General features: G+C 40.5%; 1 protein-coding gene across 1 annotated transcript in view; it reads right to left on the bottom strand.

Annotated features, from left to right (window-relative positions):
* Window positions 1–5,467: 5,467 nt before the first annotated feature.
* LOC122809329 (cyclin-dependent kinase 17-like) overlaps window positions 5,468–16,667 on the bottom strand; it is a gene marked incomplete in the record, with an annotated part of 1,699,239 nt that continues 1,688,039 nt past the window's right edge. The window contains 1 exon segment of the mRNA XM_044080731.1: window positions 5,468–7,762. Within this exon segment, the coding sequence (XP_043936666.1) occupies window positions 7,719–7,762 (44 nt within the window).

Below are 16,667 nucleotides of genomic sequence, written 5' to 3'. Positions count from 1 at the left end.
CAAGGCCTGCAGAATTTTTCTTGCAGGGAGTTGGGTCTTTGTTGCCATTATTTTGAAGTATTGAGTCAGTTGTACTTGCTTGTCTGGTGTGAGATAAGCCATCTGGGCCGTTGTATTTAAGCTGGCACCCAGGAATATTATGTCTTGTGAGGGCACTAGTTTTGACTTCTTTTCGTTTACTGTGTACCCTAGGCAACTTAGTAGGTTTTTGACAAATGCCAGATGCTTTAATTGAATGTCCTTGCTTTCTGCTTGAATAAGGCAGTCGTCCAGGTATGGATATATTTGAATCCCTCTGTCTGCAGTATCCAATTACTGGTGCCAGGCATTTTGTGAAGACCCTGGGCGCAGCAGATAAGCCAAAGGGCAGTGCAGAGAATTGGTAATGGGTTGAACCTGCTATAAATCGGAGGCATCTTCTGCAATTTTGTCTGATAGGGACATGCAGGTATGCCTCCTTGAGGTCCAATGTTACTAGCCAAGCCTTCTTGCCCAGCAGGGGAAGAAGTTGCTGTAGTGTTAGCATCTTGAATTTGGGTACTTCCAGGTGTGTGTTTAGAATTGAGAGGTCCAGAATGGGTCTCCAGGCTTTGTCCTTTTGGGGAACTAGAAACAGTCTTCTGGTAGTTTGAGACCTGTCTTCTCCTCCTTTTTGGGTTTTGGCACCCCATTGTCGAGGTTGGTAAGAGCCTTGTGACTGGCCTCTGTCCCTTGGCCGTCTGTATCTGCCCTCTGTGGTCTGGCAGAAGCTGGAAAGGACCAGTTTTTGGTTGTCCGATTTCTGCTGAAACGAGGGGGTTGAACCTGTAAAAAATCCTTGACCGTCTGCATTGATTTTGCCTTATCCTCCATTTTCTTTAAAACTTCCTCTGCTTTTGCACCAAATAAAACATCCTGCTGTAAAGGTGCATCCAATAACTTTGCTTTAACATGATCAGGTAAAGTTTGTTCTTTTAACCAAGCATGCCTACGTATGACAGACCCTGTCACTGCTGCTCTACAAGAAGCTTCCAATGAATCAAATCCAGATTGCAAAGTATGTTTTCCCACTTGTTCAGCTGCATGCAACAAGTCTTGCATTTCCTTGTAATCAGGCTGTTCTGTATGTGTGAGCATTTTTTGTTTTAATTGAGACATCAAATATTGTTGATATTTCAACATGTGAAACTGACAATTTAAGGCCCTCATACCTAGAGTAGCTGACGTATATACTTTCTTTCCCCATCTGTCTAGTGCTCTAGACTCCCTTTCAGAGGGCACAGGATTTTTAGCAATAGAAGCCTTAACCCCTTTGGGACCCTGGGAAATGGTTTCTGGGTCAGCAACAGGGCTTTTATACAGGAATTTGTGTGAGTCAGGGACTCTGCAATATCTGTCTGGTTTGGCTGGTGCAGGAGGTAGTTAATCTGGGTTAAGACTAGATTCTGAATAAACATCATCCACAATGTCTAATACAGGTGGAATAGCAAGTGGTCTGTGCTGGGGTAGTAAAAGGAACTCTCGGAGCCTTTTCTTAGAATCAGAGTAATCCTGGCCTTCCCAGTGGAAATGTTCCCTCATGGTATGTAAGGTTTCCCCAAAAGAGTAGTCTTCTGGGGGAGATGCAGAAGGGATAGACTCCTCAGCATCAGAGCCTTCATAAGGGGGAAAGGAATATTCCTGTTCCTCAGAAGAGTCTGAGGAAATTGAAACCTTGTCAGAGGAAGCGTAGTCCTCCTCCTGTCTTGGCCTTTTATCAGGAGGGGGATGGGAACCCCTGATTAGGGTAATTAAGTCTTCAGCCATCTTAAGCATCTGTTTCTTAGGCATGGGGCCTTGTACTGGAGACTGCTGTACAGTCTTCTTTGTTTTTAAAGGAGTTTTCAGCTTTGCATAGGATTTAATAGTGAGTGTAGTCGGTCTGAAGACACCTTCTGCAACTGAAGGTGTTTCAACTGCACTGGAATCTCCTTCAGGCTTGGAGTCGGAAGGGCCTAAAGGTAAAGGTTGTGGAGGCCTAGAAATCTCCGCTTGTGAATCGGATGTTGCCTGGGGTTCTAAATCAGCGGTCGTCAGGGGCTGTGTAGGCACCTCACTGAAAACCGGAGAACCGGCGACTGGCCTAGCAGAGGCCTCGGAGTCTGGTTTGGGTCTCGGCTGCCTGTCCTTATCTTTGCGTTTTTTATGCATTCCAGTCGTCGGTTGCTCCGACGGCATGGTATAATTAAATTTCCTACCAAAATAATGTCGGGCGAAATCAAACAGACGTTTAATAGTTTGTTTATTAAACCTAGTACAAAACCGACAACCTGTGACGTCGTGGTCTGGGCCTAAGCAAGGAATACAATAAGAATGAAAGTCCTTTGAGGTATTTGCTTCCCATAAGAAATGCAATTGTTAACTTTTTCTGACATCGGACTGAGGCAAGAAAAGGTTCTCCAATGGGGTACTTAGCTTTATTGAAGACTTCGGTCTGAAATTAGATTTGAAAATCTCAGGAGTCGGCCAACCGGCACTTGCGAACTGCTTCTGCTTTGGGCACTGCGCAGCAAGAAAGACTGAAGAAAATGGCGTTGGATGCATCTTAAATACCCCTGGCGCACTGACGTCAGGGAAGAAGCGACAGCAACTGATGCTGGACCAAGACTTTGGAACTCAGGCCGACTGCGGGACCACCTGACGGCAGGATAACTCAAGTGTGATGACTGCAGCAGTGTAACACGATGAACATCCTGTATAGCTATAGGCTACTTCAGCAGTGATTTATGATGAACACAGAGACAGAGAAAATAAAAGCTGCTACAAATTGTGACTACACAGTCTGACTACTGACTAGTGGGAGAAAATGGAGTGAATATGGAGAACTACTTCTTAAAGTGATGCTACCAATAGTGCTCAAGTCCCATGTCATGAGGAGGGCAGTGTTCCCAAACAGGAAGTTGTTGTATCTTTCGGCTTTTCCCAGTTGGGGGTTGCCACAGCGGAACTCCGGTCCGCTAATGATTGGCAGTAGATTTTTATGTACCGAGTTGCCAGCCCTGATGGACAACCTTCAACGAAGGTATGCCCATTCACGCATGTCTCCACACAGAAAACACTTTAGCTGAGAATCGAACAGGACAACGTCTTATTGTGAGGCGACAACGCTACCACAGCACAACCACCGCTGTGAATGGAAAAAAAGAAAAACATGAGATGAGGTTTGAATGCATCCTAATGCATTTAGTAAGTACCTGTTATAGAAGGCACCTCAAAATGCAATTAAGAGGTTCTAAAGTATGATTTCATATGGCCTTAGGAGCAAAGTTATTCTGAAAATAATTATAGACTTTCTGCTGTAAAACATCTGCACTTCTGTTACTTGCAAACATTGTCTAATTATACAGAAAAAAATGAGTTCTCCTACATGGCATAAACCTGTAATTATTTCCTCCTTGCAAGAAAAGAGACTGAAATTAGCCTTGTCCTTGCCAAGATCCAGCTCAACAAAAACATTTTTAAGGCTGCTCCAGTAGCGTACAGGGATAAAGCACTAAACTATGGCCCCAGTCAATCCAGGTTTGATTAGCACCTTGGGCAACTGATGGAGTGGCAGGTAAGGATGGGAGTGCCTGTCCTGGGTGGGAGGGCATTCATTGATTATGGTCCCTTAGGGGAGACATGGTCCAAAGAGGGCAGCTGCCGTCAGATGACCCAAAGAGCAAGGGAGGTGGGGTAGGGAGTAAGTAGTGCATCTAAAAGAACCCCCCCAAGGATGAAAGCAGAAATGGCTGAGCTCCCAGGATGCCTTTAAGATCCACAAAAAGCTCCAGTGATACAGCAGTAAATCTGACAGGTAGGAGAAAAGCTGGTGGACTTGACATGAATGTAGGCCTCTGGGGCCTGGGCTGGTGACAATTATGCCCCTAGGGGGTCTAATCAGCTTGAAAGGAAACTACCACAGAATTAAAAACACTGTTTGATGCCTGGCTCTCTGAGAAAAATGGATAGAGCCCTGACAGCATCCAGGTGACTGGGGTTCGATTAGCATCCCTGGCACTGGGGGAGTGAGGCCGAAGAAGAATGAGTGCATTTAGGGACACGTTGGGATGGTGTAAGTTCTATGGTGGAGACAGGGGAACTGCAACTCATGCTTCAAGGTGTGGCTACTTACAGCCAATATTACTCACAGAAGTGAGGAATGACCATCACAGCAGCCCTCTCACCTTGCATGTCCCCATGTGTATGGGGATGTAGGGCAGTAAGTAAAAACACTCTTCTGCAACAGTTTTACTCTGTCTTGGGTGCCTCAGTTTCCTCACTGGATCTGGACCTGGTTCAGAGTTAGTCTAAAGGAGGCTAGTTGGGTTCAGTGGCGCCTGTACCACAGGAAAGGCCCCTGGGTGAGCCAAAAAAAAAAAAAAAAAAACAAAGTATCCGAGAGTAGCTGTAGCTGGTTTCAAATTTTCTCAAAATGTCTGGAGATGAATCAAAAAGAACTCTGGAAAACATTCTAAGCTAAGATAATGACATTAAGAAAGAATTCAAAAGAAAGGATCCTTTAAAGAGTGTAACTTCGTCCTCTTACATGAGGAGGAAGCGGAGACCAACTAGTGGCACATCCTTAGGTGGGACTGCAGACCAACATTTTGTCTGATATAAAACACAATAGTGACCATCTGCTTTGATTAAAGAATCACTTGCCATCAGAGGTCTCCTTTGCAGAGTGGAAAAACACAGGACATTATTTACAAAAGCATCAGAAAAGCTGCATAACATCTCCTGCAACAGCTGAAGAATTGTATTTATTTTTTTTTTGTACAACAGAACACAAAAATCATAAAAATCTATGAAATGACAAAAGACTATTAAAAAAAACTAATGCTAATGTTGTTCATGTCTGTAACTCTGTCTTCAAAAAAGAAAAGCAGCATAACTTCTCACATACATTCACACCATGGGGCAAAATGGACTCTTGGTTGACAACTCGAGCCAAGACAAGTTTTTGCAGTTAGTTTTCTCCAAAAGTATATCACGCATATGTGGCTCCTACAGCATCCTACAAATCATGGTTTAAAATGTGTGGTTAAATAATGCAGTCAAACAGGAAGACAAGTTCCTAGAATATGCCACATCGAAATACTGTGACAGGGTAAATACAGTAAAAGTAAATACTATGCCATTAATACATTGGTTTGAAGGGTACATTCCAATTCTATCTTAGAGGCACATACGTTAAACATCTTTATCAAAAGGGAATGCTACATATTAGCAAATGTATCCAGAGGGCTGTACACTTGGTATAAAATACATTTTAACAAGATTTTTGTATTTTACCTAAAATAAACGATAATCATGCTCAGCAGCAGATAAGATGTGGGACGATTCCCTAGTTTCCTTTAGCATTCCAAAGGCATAATGAAGGTCTCTAAATTGCCCAAAGGGGTATAAGTGTGTCATGCAACTCTAACCCTGAACAGGATAATGCGGGCATCAAAAAATGAATGAATAAATTGAGCAAAAATTTATTATGGTTTTAGTCAATGACCAGTCAACAGGCTGACTTTATACTGGCATACCTCTAAAGCAGTAAAATCATTTGGGTGTTGGTATATTCTTATACCATCACAAACATCCCCATCTCATTATTCTTTTTAAAAAAGAATGAGCTAGTTCAAAATAACATTTGCTCATCTCCTATATTCTGGGGTACACAGGAAAGCAACACACTGAGATCAACAAAAGAGAACTGTATTACATTTCTTTTCTCATTTGTATATTTTTTCTTGATCTGTCTATGGTCCTTTTCTGGCCTGGGCCTCAGAGTGGTCCAGAGTGATCAGCTCTTTACCCTGAATAACAAATGGGAATAAAATAAATTAAAACATTAATTCAACTTAAAAAATGTACACTTTGAAAGCTTCTAGTCAATTTAAATAGGTTAGATGTTTTAGGAAAACAGAATATAGGACTTAGAATAAAACATTCCAGTGCACTGTAAATTAAAGACATCAGAATATTGATGACTGGAGACTCTCACGAAATTTACCTGCGACTCTCTTAAGTTTTGATATAGTGATCAATCTCATACTTAAGCACTTGTATCCATTTATCTTTGAATCCCAAAGGATAATGCACCACACCTTCACATCAACAACAACCCATGTTCAGAATGTACATCAAAGGGGGCAGTGATCAAATGACTAAGCTGTGCTGCTAACTTGCTAGGGAAAGGGGCACAAATGCATGGTATATATCCACTGATGCAGAAGGCTAGGAAGCTAGTATCTATACAGTGGAATTTTAAGTCTTACTGCAAATACTGCAGGGCTCATTCAAACCTTCATAATACATACACTAGCAGTCCTGCATGGCTTCTTTGGGTTTTTGTTTATGAACTGTTTGTCCAATAGCAGCATTTGCTGTGTGTGTTTGTTGATGTTCTGATCAGTGGATTTGAGCACACAGCATATGTACGAAGTTCAGGCAGGGAATCACAAGAATTATTAACAGCTAAATCATTCTCTTGGTCATCCAGCAACATATTTTCTCCATCTGCCTGCATGATGGCTGTTAGCACTTTAAGAACTTTATTGAGTAGTACTGGAAACAGCTACTGACAAGCCTACATAGACACAAGAAGAGACTGAGGATTTTGTTGCATGCAGTCTGCAACGCAAAGGCAGTTTTCCTCCATAACAAAAAAAAAAAAAAAAAAAAAAAAAAGACATCAGAGTGCATATAATAAATAAAAGTATGACAGCTGGTCAATTATGTTCATAGGAGCATGTGTTATTTTAACACAACATAATCCTTGCATCTAATACTGGAGAGCTTTTTATAAACAGAATACAATTCTCTGGTATGGTGCAAAAACGTTTGGCTAACAGCCCTCTAAGGATGCTTTATAATCTTCATACTCCACATTCTCATGCGATTTAAAGGTACAAATACACCTCTCATATGCTACTAAACTGAAAAAAAATAATTTTGTTTCTGAAAAATTAGCAGTACTTAAGGGGACAAAAATCAATCTGACGTTATACACACTTGTTGGAATATCTTTGTGATCAGTGCACAGTAAGATGTTAATGCTCCTTATCTCAGGCCAAATATTTGGCCTTTTACATGCTAATACAAACTTATGTTGCATACTGTACTCCAAATGCGCATTCTTCAGCTGTTTGTCTGGGGCAATCCATTCGTACCACAAAAATATTTTCTTTCAAATAACTGCTCAAATGTCCTGAAACACAATAGTCTAGAAAATACCAGCTGTAAAACCCAGCAAGGGCAAGCATGGTTCTTTGTACAAGAGAGACAAGGATCCCCAAGTCCAGTGGCTTTGCTTTCCTTTATGAAATTAAGTCTTTATTTTACAGTGACAACACAAAGGTGCAATCTTTGTATAAAAGGTGTTGCCAGAATTACACTTCACACACTTGCAGAGTATGAGAGGGGAAGGAAGAGAGCCTTCTGCTGGGACTGTAGTCTAGTGGCAGCAGGAGGGGTAAACAAATTCAGAAACAGGGGATAACTTGCATTGCACATAACACCGACTGCAGTCGATCAAGGCAAGATGCTGACTCCACACACAAAGGGTCCACAGAGATTCAACAATCTTCCTCCAGGTAAGCAGGGCTCAATTTAGTAGTTGTCAGTCCGCAACCAGGCCTGGAGATTTACAATCTACACCTCTGTTTGCACTGCTGCATCTCAGTCTGTCGTCATCAAATCTGACTTTTATGGATGGCCCACATTCATAGCAGCATGCTTTGTCTCCTGGTTTTGCCATTTAGTGCAACTAAAAAAGAAAAACAAATTTTTTTACATGTTCTGGGGGCATTAATCATATTTACTGTCTGACCATGAACAATCACTACAAAACTACCTTTTTCACACTGCAATATAAATCCAAGGCATCTTACACATTTTAGTATATTTTAAAGGCAACACAGTCTAATTTTGCTTACATATGAATATTGTTAGCGTTTTACTGTATTTAAGAAAGTATGCATTCTCAATGTTGACTAATAAACCGGGTTAAGCAAGAAACAATTTGTAGTGTTCTACTGCACAAAGTACTTAAGCAACTGCATAAAGGTGGTTTAATTTTCTTAAATATAGTTAAAACCAAATATTAGAGTAATTTTGCTGCTGCACTGCAATTTTAACAGCATGTATATCAACTTTCCTCATACAAGAGTGTATACAGTAACTTAACTTAGCAGGAAGTGACTGGGAAAGAAGAAACCGAAATACCTTTACTGCGCAGGCCATTTACTTCTTCAATAGAAAGGTATGGAAATGGGTATTCTCAGTGTGGTTAGAGTACTAGCTCCTCTGAATGATTTGACGAAAGTAGGATTCCTTCTTATTACTATATACTGCACTCTCACAAAGCTGAATGTAACAGTAGCAGGAGTGTAGCACCTTACAGGTGGAAATGTGGGGGGAGCTTTGACCATCAACAGAAAAAAAAGAACATTCATTAAATGCAGTTTTGATAACTTGCCTTTCAGATGAAAGTGCATCTAGTTACTTTGTTTTGTTACAACCGACATGAATTTCCTTACGGACAGTGCTCCCAAACAAGAATACATGTGACTCAATACAATACCCCACTCGGGTATACTTGACAAACTCACCAAACTGGACCATAAATCCTTTCATAACTTGCAACGAACAAACAACTGACCAGGTAGCCAAAGACCACAGCAAATTAATCCAACAATGGCAGAAACCACTTGTTGTGCAAAGAACACTCCTTTATTGGTAAAACCACTGAAATTCACAGTTAAACCCTTCATAACTTGCTGGACTGCCAGATGGCTCACAGACAGGACCCAGGAGGCCAGGATTGGTGATACCACCTCCAGTAAGAGAAAGGTCACCAGCGGGGTTCCTCGGGGCTCTGTGCTGGGAATGCGCTTATTTGGCAACTATTTCATGGAGGTAAAGTCTAATGTCAAAGACCTTCGTGTGATCAAGTTCACAGATGACTGCAGATTGGGAGCTCTCATAGATTCCCCCAAGACACATCCATCTAACAAGAGGGTCTAACACAGACAAATGACTAGTGCCAGAGTCACAGACTAAAATTTAATGCCAAGAATGCATTATAGTGCCTTTTGGGAAAACTGCCACCCAGGATAATTACTACATTCATAAGACACCCCTAAGAGTTGATACAGCTGTAAGGGGTCTGGGAACATGTGTAAATAGTAATTGGGCCTTTGACCAACTTTTGGCCAAGGCAGTAAGAAAATAATTCTATGTTGTCCAACTTATAAGTAAGGGTATGGCATCCAGGTCCAAGGAAGATTTTATTTGTTCCTTATTAGACCTATCATTGTGTACAATACCCCCTTCCGCATGTACCTGACCAGGCATTTGCAACAGCTGGAATGCCTACAAATGTTCCTCGTCAGGAGGATCATGTGTATTAATACACTCAGATTGCTTTAAGGCCCTATCTCTATAGTCAGTCTCCTTCCAGGTTACAGACAGGCAATCTATGCCTGGCATACAAGGCATCTTCAGATCCAGCCCTGATGGATTTTTTTCCATCTGCAAAACAAACAGCACTAGAAACACTAGGTCCAATGATTTAAACTTTGCCTGCAACACAAATAGAAAATGCTGGACAGACCAGCAGGTTTCTCAAATGATTCCTGTGCTAAGGAATAGGCTCCTCATCAGTGTGAAACAGTTCAACCCGGACACTATTCAAACGTAACCTTGACTACTGGATTCATCCTGGTCTGGCCCCCATGAGTCTAATGCAAAGAGGCAGACAAGTAAGTAAAATATTTTATTTATGTTTGTTTACTTGGATATTACACTGATCAAAATTGACCAATTTCAGGCTGAGTCTGGGTGAAATACAAAACATTTCACAAACAAAAAATACAGAAATGTAAAGAACACCAGAGTAGTTCAGACTAATTACATAGAAAAAATGTGTATTTACATTCTAGTGAAGAACAGTGCAATGTACAATCAAGCTGAATGTAATGTACAATACATACATTAGTTTCTAAAGTGGGTCAATCTTCAGTGAATCTTGAGTAGAAGAGACTCAGATATGCACTGTGTTGAATCAGGATTTGGCTTAGATGAAGTGCTTTTTGAGTTGCATTCTGAATTTGGAATAACTGTTGATTTCCTTAATGTCAACGGGGAGAGCTTAGGCATACCCCCAACAAAGCCCTTACCTACCTCCAAATTAACATATCCCTCCTAATAGGGACCCAAGGTGCATGGTGACACAATTGGGTTGGGTTGCGTGGCCTAGGCTTATAATGGGTCTGGTGGTCATTTGCCTAGTTTAAACCTATGAACCAAATTTCTAATCAGAAAAAAACATTCAAAGCAACAAAATACACTACCCCAGCACCAACAGAAAAGGCAGGAGGAGGATAAAAAAACCAAAAGGGCTTCTTATCCAAGTTCAGCAGCTGAAGAAATCCAGAGTAAGGATCAATCTTCCAATATATCTTTCTCTTACTATGGTGCTAAAAAACTGGGAGGGTCCCATCTGTGAGTTTGTAAAGCAGAGCCTGAATTGTGAGGCGATTAGTCCATCACACCCACAGACAGGCAGTGAGACAGACTCGGAGCTTTACTAGACTACCAGTGGAAGGTAGCAAGGCACTGCTATGTGAATGTCAGTAAGGCAGTGTGTTAGTTAAACATTCTGCATTTCTTTGCCTTATTAACCTCAATGTAATACTGCTCTTAAAAGAAAAAAACATTCGCTAAGCTGTCAAGAAGTATATAAAATTGAGATATAACTTCTGAACCCTTTCAAAAAATTTTCACCAAACACAGTCTTGTCTGTGATGACATTTTATAATAGCTCCCAAAGACCACTAGCCCTCATATTTTCGAAAAATACTGTCGTAATACTTTTATCAGCCTTTCTCCAAATTCCATAAAAAATGTTCTTTATCAGTCCTAATGCATACTAACTCCTTTACTTTTCAGAACATTCAGCCTGAGTCATACTTTACTAAACCCTTCTATAATGCCTAAAACTATTCTCGCATCTCCTTTCTTCCCCTACCTAACAACACCATATCGTGATATATATCAATATTTGTAGTACTGCCACCTGCCAAAATCATATCTACTTTTCACTTAACACCTTCTGTTTACCTTTTCACTACTGCATTTATAAAACAGGCAAATAATGGATTTAAGGAACGCCCGTTTTGCACTTCATTTAACTTAACAATTCTTCCTTCTCCACCTATTTATTTTAAGTCCCATTGTCAACAAACCATATATATATTCCCAATACTACTTAATCCCTGTTTTCACTAGAATTTCCATCAGACCTCCATAATCTACATAATCTAAAGGTTTTTCTAAGTATATAATTAATATGTACCTCTTCGTATACCTACTAATTACCTTATCCATTTCTTTCATCCATCATAATACATTCTTAATATTTTTATTCTTCCCGAACGTATCTCCACCTCAGCTGCTATCTTCATCAACCTATCCTGCACTATGCTGTTATCATATATCCTGTATTAAATAAATAAATAGACCTTCAGTGTTTTAACACCCTATAATCCTCTCTCTGTACACACTTTTCTGTCTGTCAAACTCTCAGACATTTCTCCTCTCTTACAACCCTTCAGAAGAAAATAAAACTCAGCCACCACCCTCATATTTTATTTTTCCCCTATATTCTCCCCTAACATTTTTTATAAAATTCATATCCTAGTCCATCTTTTTCTTGTATGCTACTTTTATTTATGTACTTTATTCTTCATCTCCCAAACTACCTACCACTATCATTTTCTACTTCTGTCTTACTATTCCCGCTACCCATAAATTAATTTTCCAGAAACTATTCTACTCTTTGCCTCTCAACTACTTTCCCTTTATCCACCAGTAAACAACCCATATGTAGTTTTGCCCCTTCCTCCTTTCACACAATAATGGACATATGTGTTCCTTTCTCACCCACCCTATCAAATTACTACTTCCTACAGCTCATATACACACTTTACTTACTAAACAAAAATACTTACCCCAGCATTCCTCATTTTAATCCTCATATCTCCTTTCCATAGATCCACATAACTCTCTTGAACCACCTCTTTCTTGATTCTTCCATATTAATCAGTCCACTGAAGTATTTATATGCATTCCTTATTTTAACCTAGAATACCACCTACTACTGTATATACTTCCCCTACAATTCTCTCACTCTCCTGATCCACACATAATAAACAAATCCAATCTACTTCCCTTCAAGTCATAATTATGGCTGCAGAATTGTTACTCCTATACCTTCTACTCTACCTGTCTATCAACATTGCTACCAGAACTCTTGTGATCTGAAAAAGAAAAAGAAACCAGATTTCTACTACACTTCTGTCCCAAATCAACCATTCACTCCCAAAAGAAAATATACTTCTCTATCTATATGCCCCCTACAATATGTTTTCTACTACTACTAAAAACACTTAATTTCCACACACTTTCATTGGTTTAACATACTTTTCATGACTTCTCACCTTATATCACAGTCAAAAATCCCTACACAAAAACTATGCCACTCACTTGAGCATAATTTAACTGCAAAAAATAACTTTGCTTGCCCATTTACATCTGTATGCACACAAACGTTATTACTTCTCTTCTCTACTTTACTTCTAGCACAGTCCACATATACCACCTTCCACAAAGTTATAACACACCCAAAGCCTAACCTTATTAAAACAAAAGAGCATTCTTGTTTTGCAAAATACCAACTCAACTACATCCCTCAGCTCCTTCTGGCAAATTACCTCACAGAATGGAATACACATTGTATCCTGTAAACAGCAGTTGTCTACTCAAACCTCTCTCACACAAGCTAATACAGTTTCCCTCCTCATATTATGTTTTATACTGCTGACAATGTGAGACAAGATTTTTATTACATTCTTCTGACCAATTTTAGCTTATGTTCATTTCTCTGTCTGTATTCCCCCCAAAATAATTCAACAATTCAGACTTATGAAGCACACACAATGGATTAATATCACCAAAATTCACTTTTAGATGCAACATCCCCTCATTCTTTCTCACACCCTACTTAAAAAACTTTATCCTCATACAATATCACACACATTGTGTGTTGTAATCGACAACCCCTCATCATTACTCACATTTTCATTATAGGTTCATAAGTAGGTGTACTAGGCTATCAACCCTGGGGCCTATATAAGCCTAGCCAAAAAAGTTCCCTGGCTTTTGCCACCCAAGAAAGTTATTTCCCTGTGCCCCTGTCTAGCAGAGCCACAGAAGTGATCCCCAGGGTGAATTTCCTATTTCCCATCTAACTGTCAAGATTTTTCTTAAAGAGGGCTAATGAGGAGCTTTGCTTGACATGAATGGGTAGTCTATTCCAGAGCATGGGAAGTCTCTGGGACAGGAATCTATCCATCCAACATGTTCTGTTTATTGTGGTGGCAAGGTTTAGGTCCCTAGAGTGTGACTGGGGTTTCTTTAAGTGTAGCATGTCCAACAAGATCTGGGTTTGACATGGCTTTGTATGTTAGGCAGAGGTCACCTCTGAGTAGGCGATAAGCAATGTAGTAGAGCTGGAGTTTTTTGAGACAGTCTGCGTATGGCACCTGTTTGAGGCCAGTAATCCTCTTAGTGAGGTACTTCTGTGGCCTTTCTAGTTGATGTAGCTGTCTTGTGAGGTACATGCCAAACAGGGTGTTGTACTCTATAATGGGTCTGATGAGGGATGAGTAGAGAGGAACAATGACCTCTTTTTTTTCTGGAGGTGAACCCTTTTGTAATGACGTGTGCCACATAGAAGTACTTCCTGACTACTCTGGCGATGTGATTATCAAAGGACAGACTACTGTCCACCTGTGTCCCAAGGTCTCTTATCACACTTTCAGTGTTTAGTAGGCTACTGCCTATGTGGTAGTTCATGGGTACAGTGTTTTTCCCAAAGGGGATGACAATGTACTTCTTGGCATTGAGCTTGAGGCCATGACTTTTGACACCAACCATCAGTCTCAGTGAGGCCCCTTTGTAGAATGTCCACATCATTAGGCAATTCTATTATGGCACCTAGTTTGCAGTCGTCTGCGAACTTCATTAGCCAAAGACTTGCTGTATCAGCTTGGACTTCTGAGAAGTAGATGCCAAACAGGAGAGGACCCAGGACTGAGCCCTGTGGTACTCCACTTGTCATTGGTCTGAAGGTGGATTTGTAGTCGGCTACTTTCACTGTGTCAGTTCTGTCAGTGAGCTAGTTGGACACCCATCTTGTGACACAGGGATTTATGCCCAGTCTAGTGAGTTTATCTATAATTCCAGAGTGGGGGACAGTGTTGAAAGCCTTGGCGAGGTCAAGATAGGCTGTGTGCACCACAGTACCCTCGTCCACGGCTCTGGTGACTGCTTCAAAGAAGTCAATCAGGTTTAGGAGACATGACCTACCTTTTACAAACCCAAACTGAGTCGGGTCCAGAGTTTGGAGGTTACCTATGTCCTTGTTTATAAGTTCCAAGATAATACTTTCCATGGCCTTGCAGACCAGGGTTGTCACGCTAATGGGGCAGTAGTTCCAGGGGTTCGTGGTGGCAACTCCTTTGTGGATTGGAATAACCATCTCCGTGCACTATTCAGGCACAAAGCCTGAAGTGAGGCTATGACTGAACATGGTACTTAGGTGGGGTGCCAGTTCGTTCTGTAGTTTGTGCAGAACCCAGCCTGGGATGTTGTCAAGCCCCATGGATGCTGTGTTCTTGGCTTTGGGGAGTGTGGTCTTTACTTGTGCAGCTGTGATTACAGGGGCTTTGCATTCTTCTGGTATAGTGATGGGCCCTTTGGGGGTGGGGGGGTGACATTTGCACTGAACCTATCTGCCAGGATGTTGGCAATATCAGTTGGTTTGGTATATCTAGTGCCATTGTGCTCAGTGCAGATCTGAGTGTCACCATTGAGATTCTTGACATAGCTGTAGTATGCTTTGTGGTTGTCTTTAGAATCAGTGGCGATTTTATTTTCGTAACTAGCTTTGAGGATTTTATGAGGGAACTCAGCTTCTTACTGAGGTTGACAAGGGAGTTCCTGCAATCAGGGGATTTTACTCTTTTTTGCAACAGCTTCTTCCTTCTGTTGTAGAGTTTATTTATAGCAGGGGACCACTAGATTGGCTTCCTTATTTTGGAGGATAGCATCTTGGTTCTGTTGGGGATGGCGCAATCCATGCACTCGTGTATGTGCTTATACAGTGCATTTGTATAGGATCCAGCAGTCATACATCTATGTCGTGAAGCTTGCCACTTCTGTCTTAAGAAGCATGAAGTTTGCTTTGGAGAAGTTTTTTATGGTGGTTTCCTTAATGGGGGGTGGGGGCGGGATATTGATGTCTAGGGTGATTAGCTTGTGGTTGGATCTGACCGGTGAAGAGTTGCATCTAGTGTGGAACATTGGTTGCCATATTGGTAATGACCAGGTCCAGGATATTGCTGCCCCTTGGTGGGGTTATGGACAAGCTGATCCAGGGTGTTGGAATTTATGAATTCCAGAAAGCGCTGGGCAAATGTGTTAGTACATGAATAGTTTTCCCAGTTAATGGAGAATGCACTAGCCAAACACATTTCAAGGAATCAGGGGCACAGTTTTCAGTTTATGGCTATAGATCAGGTCTTAAGCCCAGAAAGAGGGGGACCTGTTTCACTATTATTAGAAAACAGAGTTGGAATGGCAGCTGCTCTTGGACTTGTTCTCTTACCCGGGTCTGAACGAGCATTGTAATATCTCAAGTATATTAAAAATGAGAAGTTACAGGCGTTAACTTGCTTATAGTTTTATTTTTTTTAAAACTTTTAAGGTTCTGTTTTACTGCTTTAGCTTTCTTTCAGTAAGCTTGTATATTTTAACATGCTTCCCACCAAAATAGTTTTTAAACCTAAGTAATTTAGGTATTACCAATACAGGATGTGAAATTTACCTTTGATATGTAAGACGGTTATACTTTATAATACTTTGACACTTGATGTTACATTTACCATTATAATTAGCAACATAATGTATTTATTTTATTACCTACCATATTGTCTTTTGGGTTTCCCATAATATAGGAAGTTACTGTATTTTAGTCAATTTATTTACTTTATCTCTGTCATAGGATGTCAGTGTAATTTTTATATAAACTTTGTTGTATTCTGACTGACTTGTTTCTCTTAGGGGAACAGATACAGGCTTTTGCAGTTTGTCCTGTTCTGAGAGGTTGTGGCTTTCACGTACTGCTTTTTGTGTTTTTAACATTGCAGCACTGTTTTAATTAAATATGTCCTGCCTTTTTAACTGCTTTTGTAAGGTGTATCACGCATGGACGTGACTTTAAAAGCTTGATTTGGCGTTTTTTTAAACAGTCTCTGAAGAAGCTGCAGCTTGGACTACAGCGAAGACGCTTTTATTTATTATTTAATAAATTTTGCGTTCAGGTTCCGTTCATTTGTATGAAGTGCGCATTCACTGGTGTTGGAACGTGGTTGTACATTCATAGAAATTCCAGCAAAAGGAGCTAGAGCTTTACTATAATGAAATTACTGGATTATCCTTCACAGACTTGTTACTTGGAGGCGACTGCCTTTTTGTGTTTTTTTACTCGTTTTTAGTGTCAGTATTTTTTTTGGAGTATGGCGAACGGCAGCTCTTCAAGTCCTACA

This window comes from Protopterus annectens, chromosome 8.part0 (genome assembly GCF_019279795.1).
Source record: "Protopterus annectens isolate FY-2018-M chromosome 8.part0, PAN1.0, whole genome shotgun sequence".
In the NCBI taxonomy this organism is placed as follows: domain Eukaryota; kingdom Metazoa; phylum Chordata; order Ceratodontiformes; family Protopteridae; genus Protopterus; species Protopterus annectens.
The sequence above is the reverse complement of the archived record's forward strand: the minus strand, read 5'-3'. Positions and strand labels throughout refer to the sequence as shown.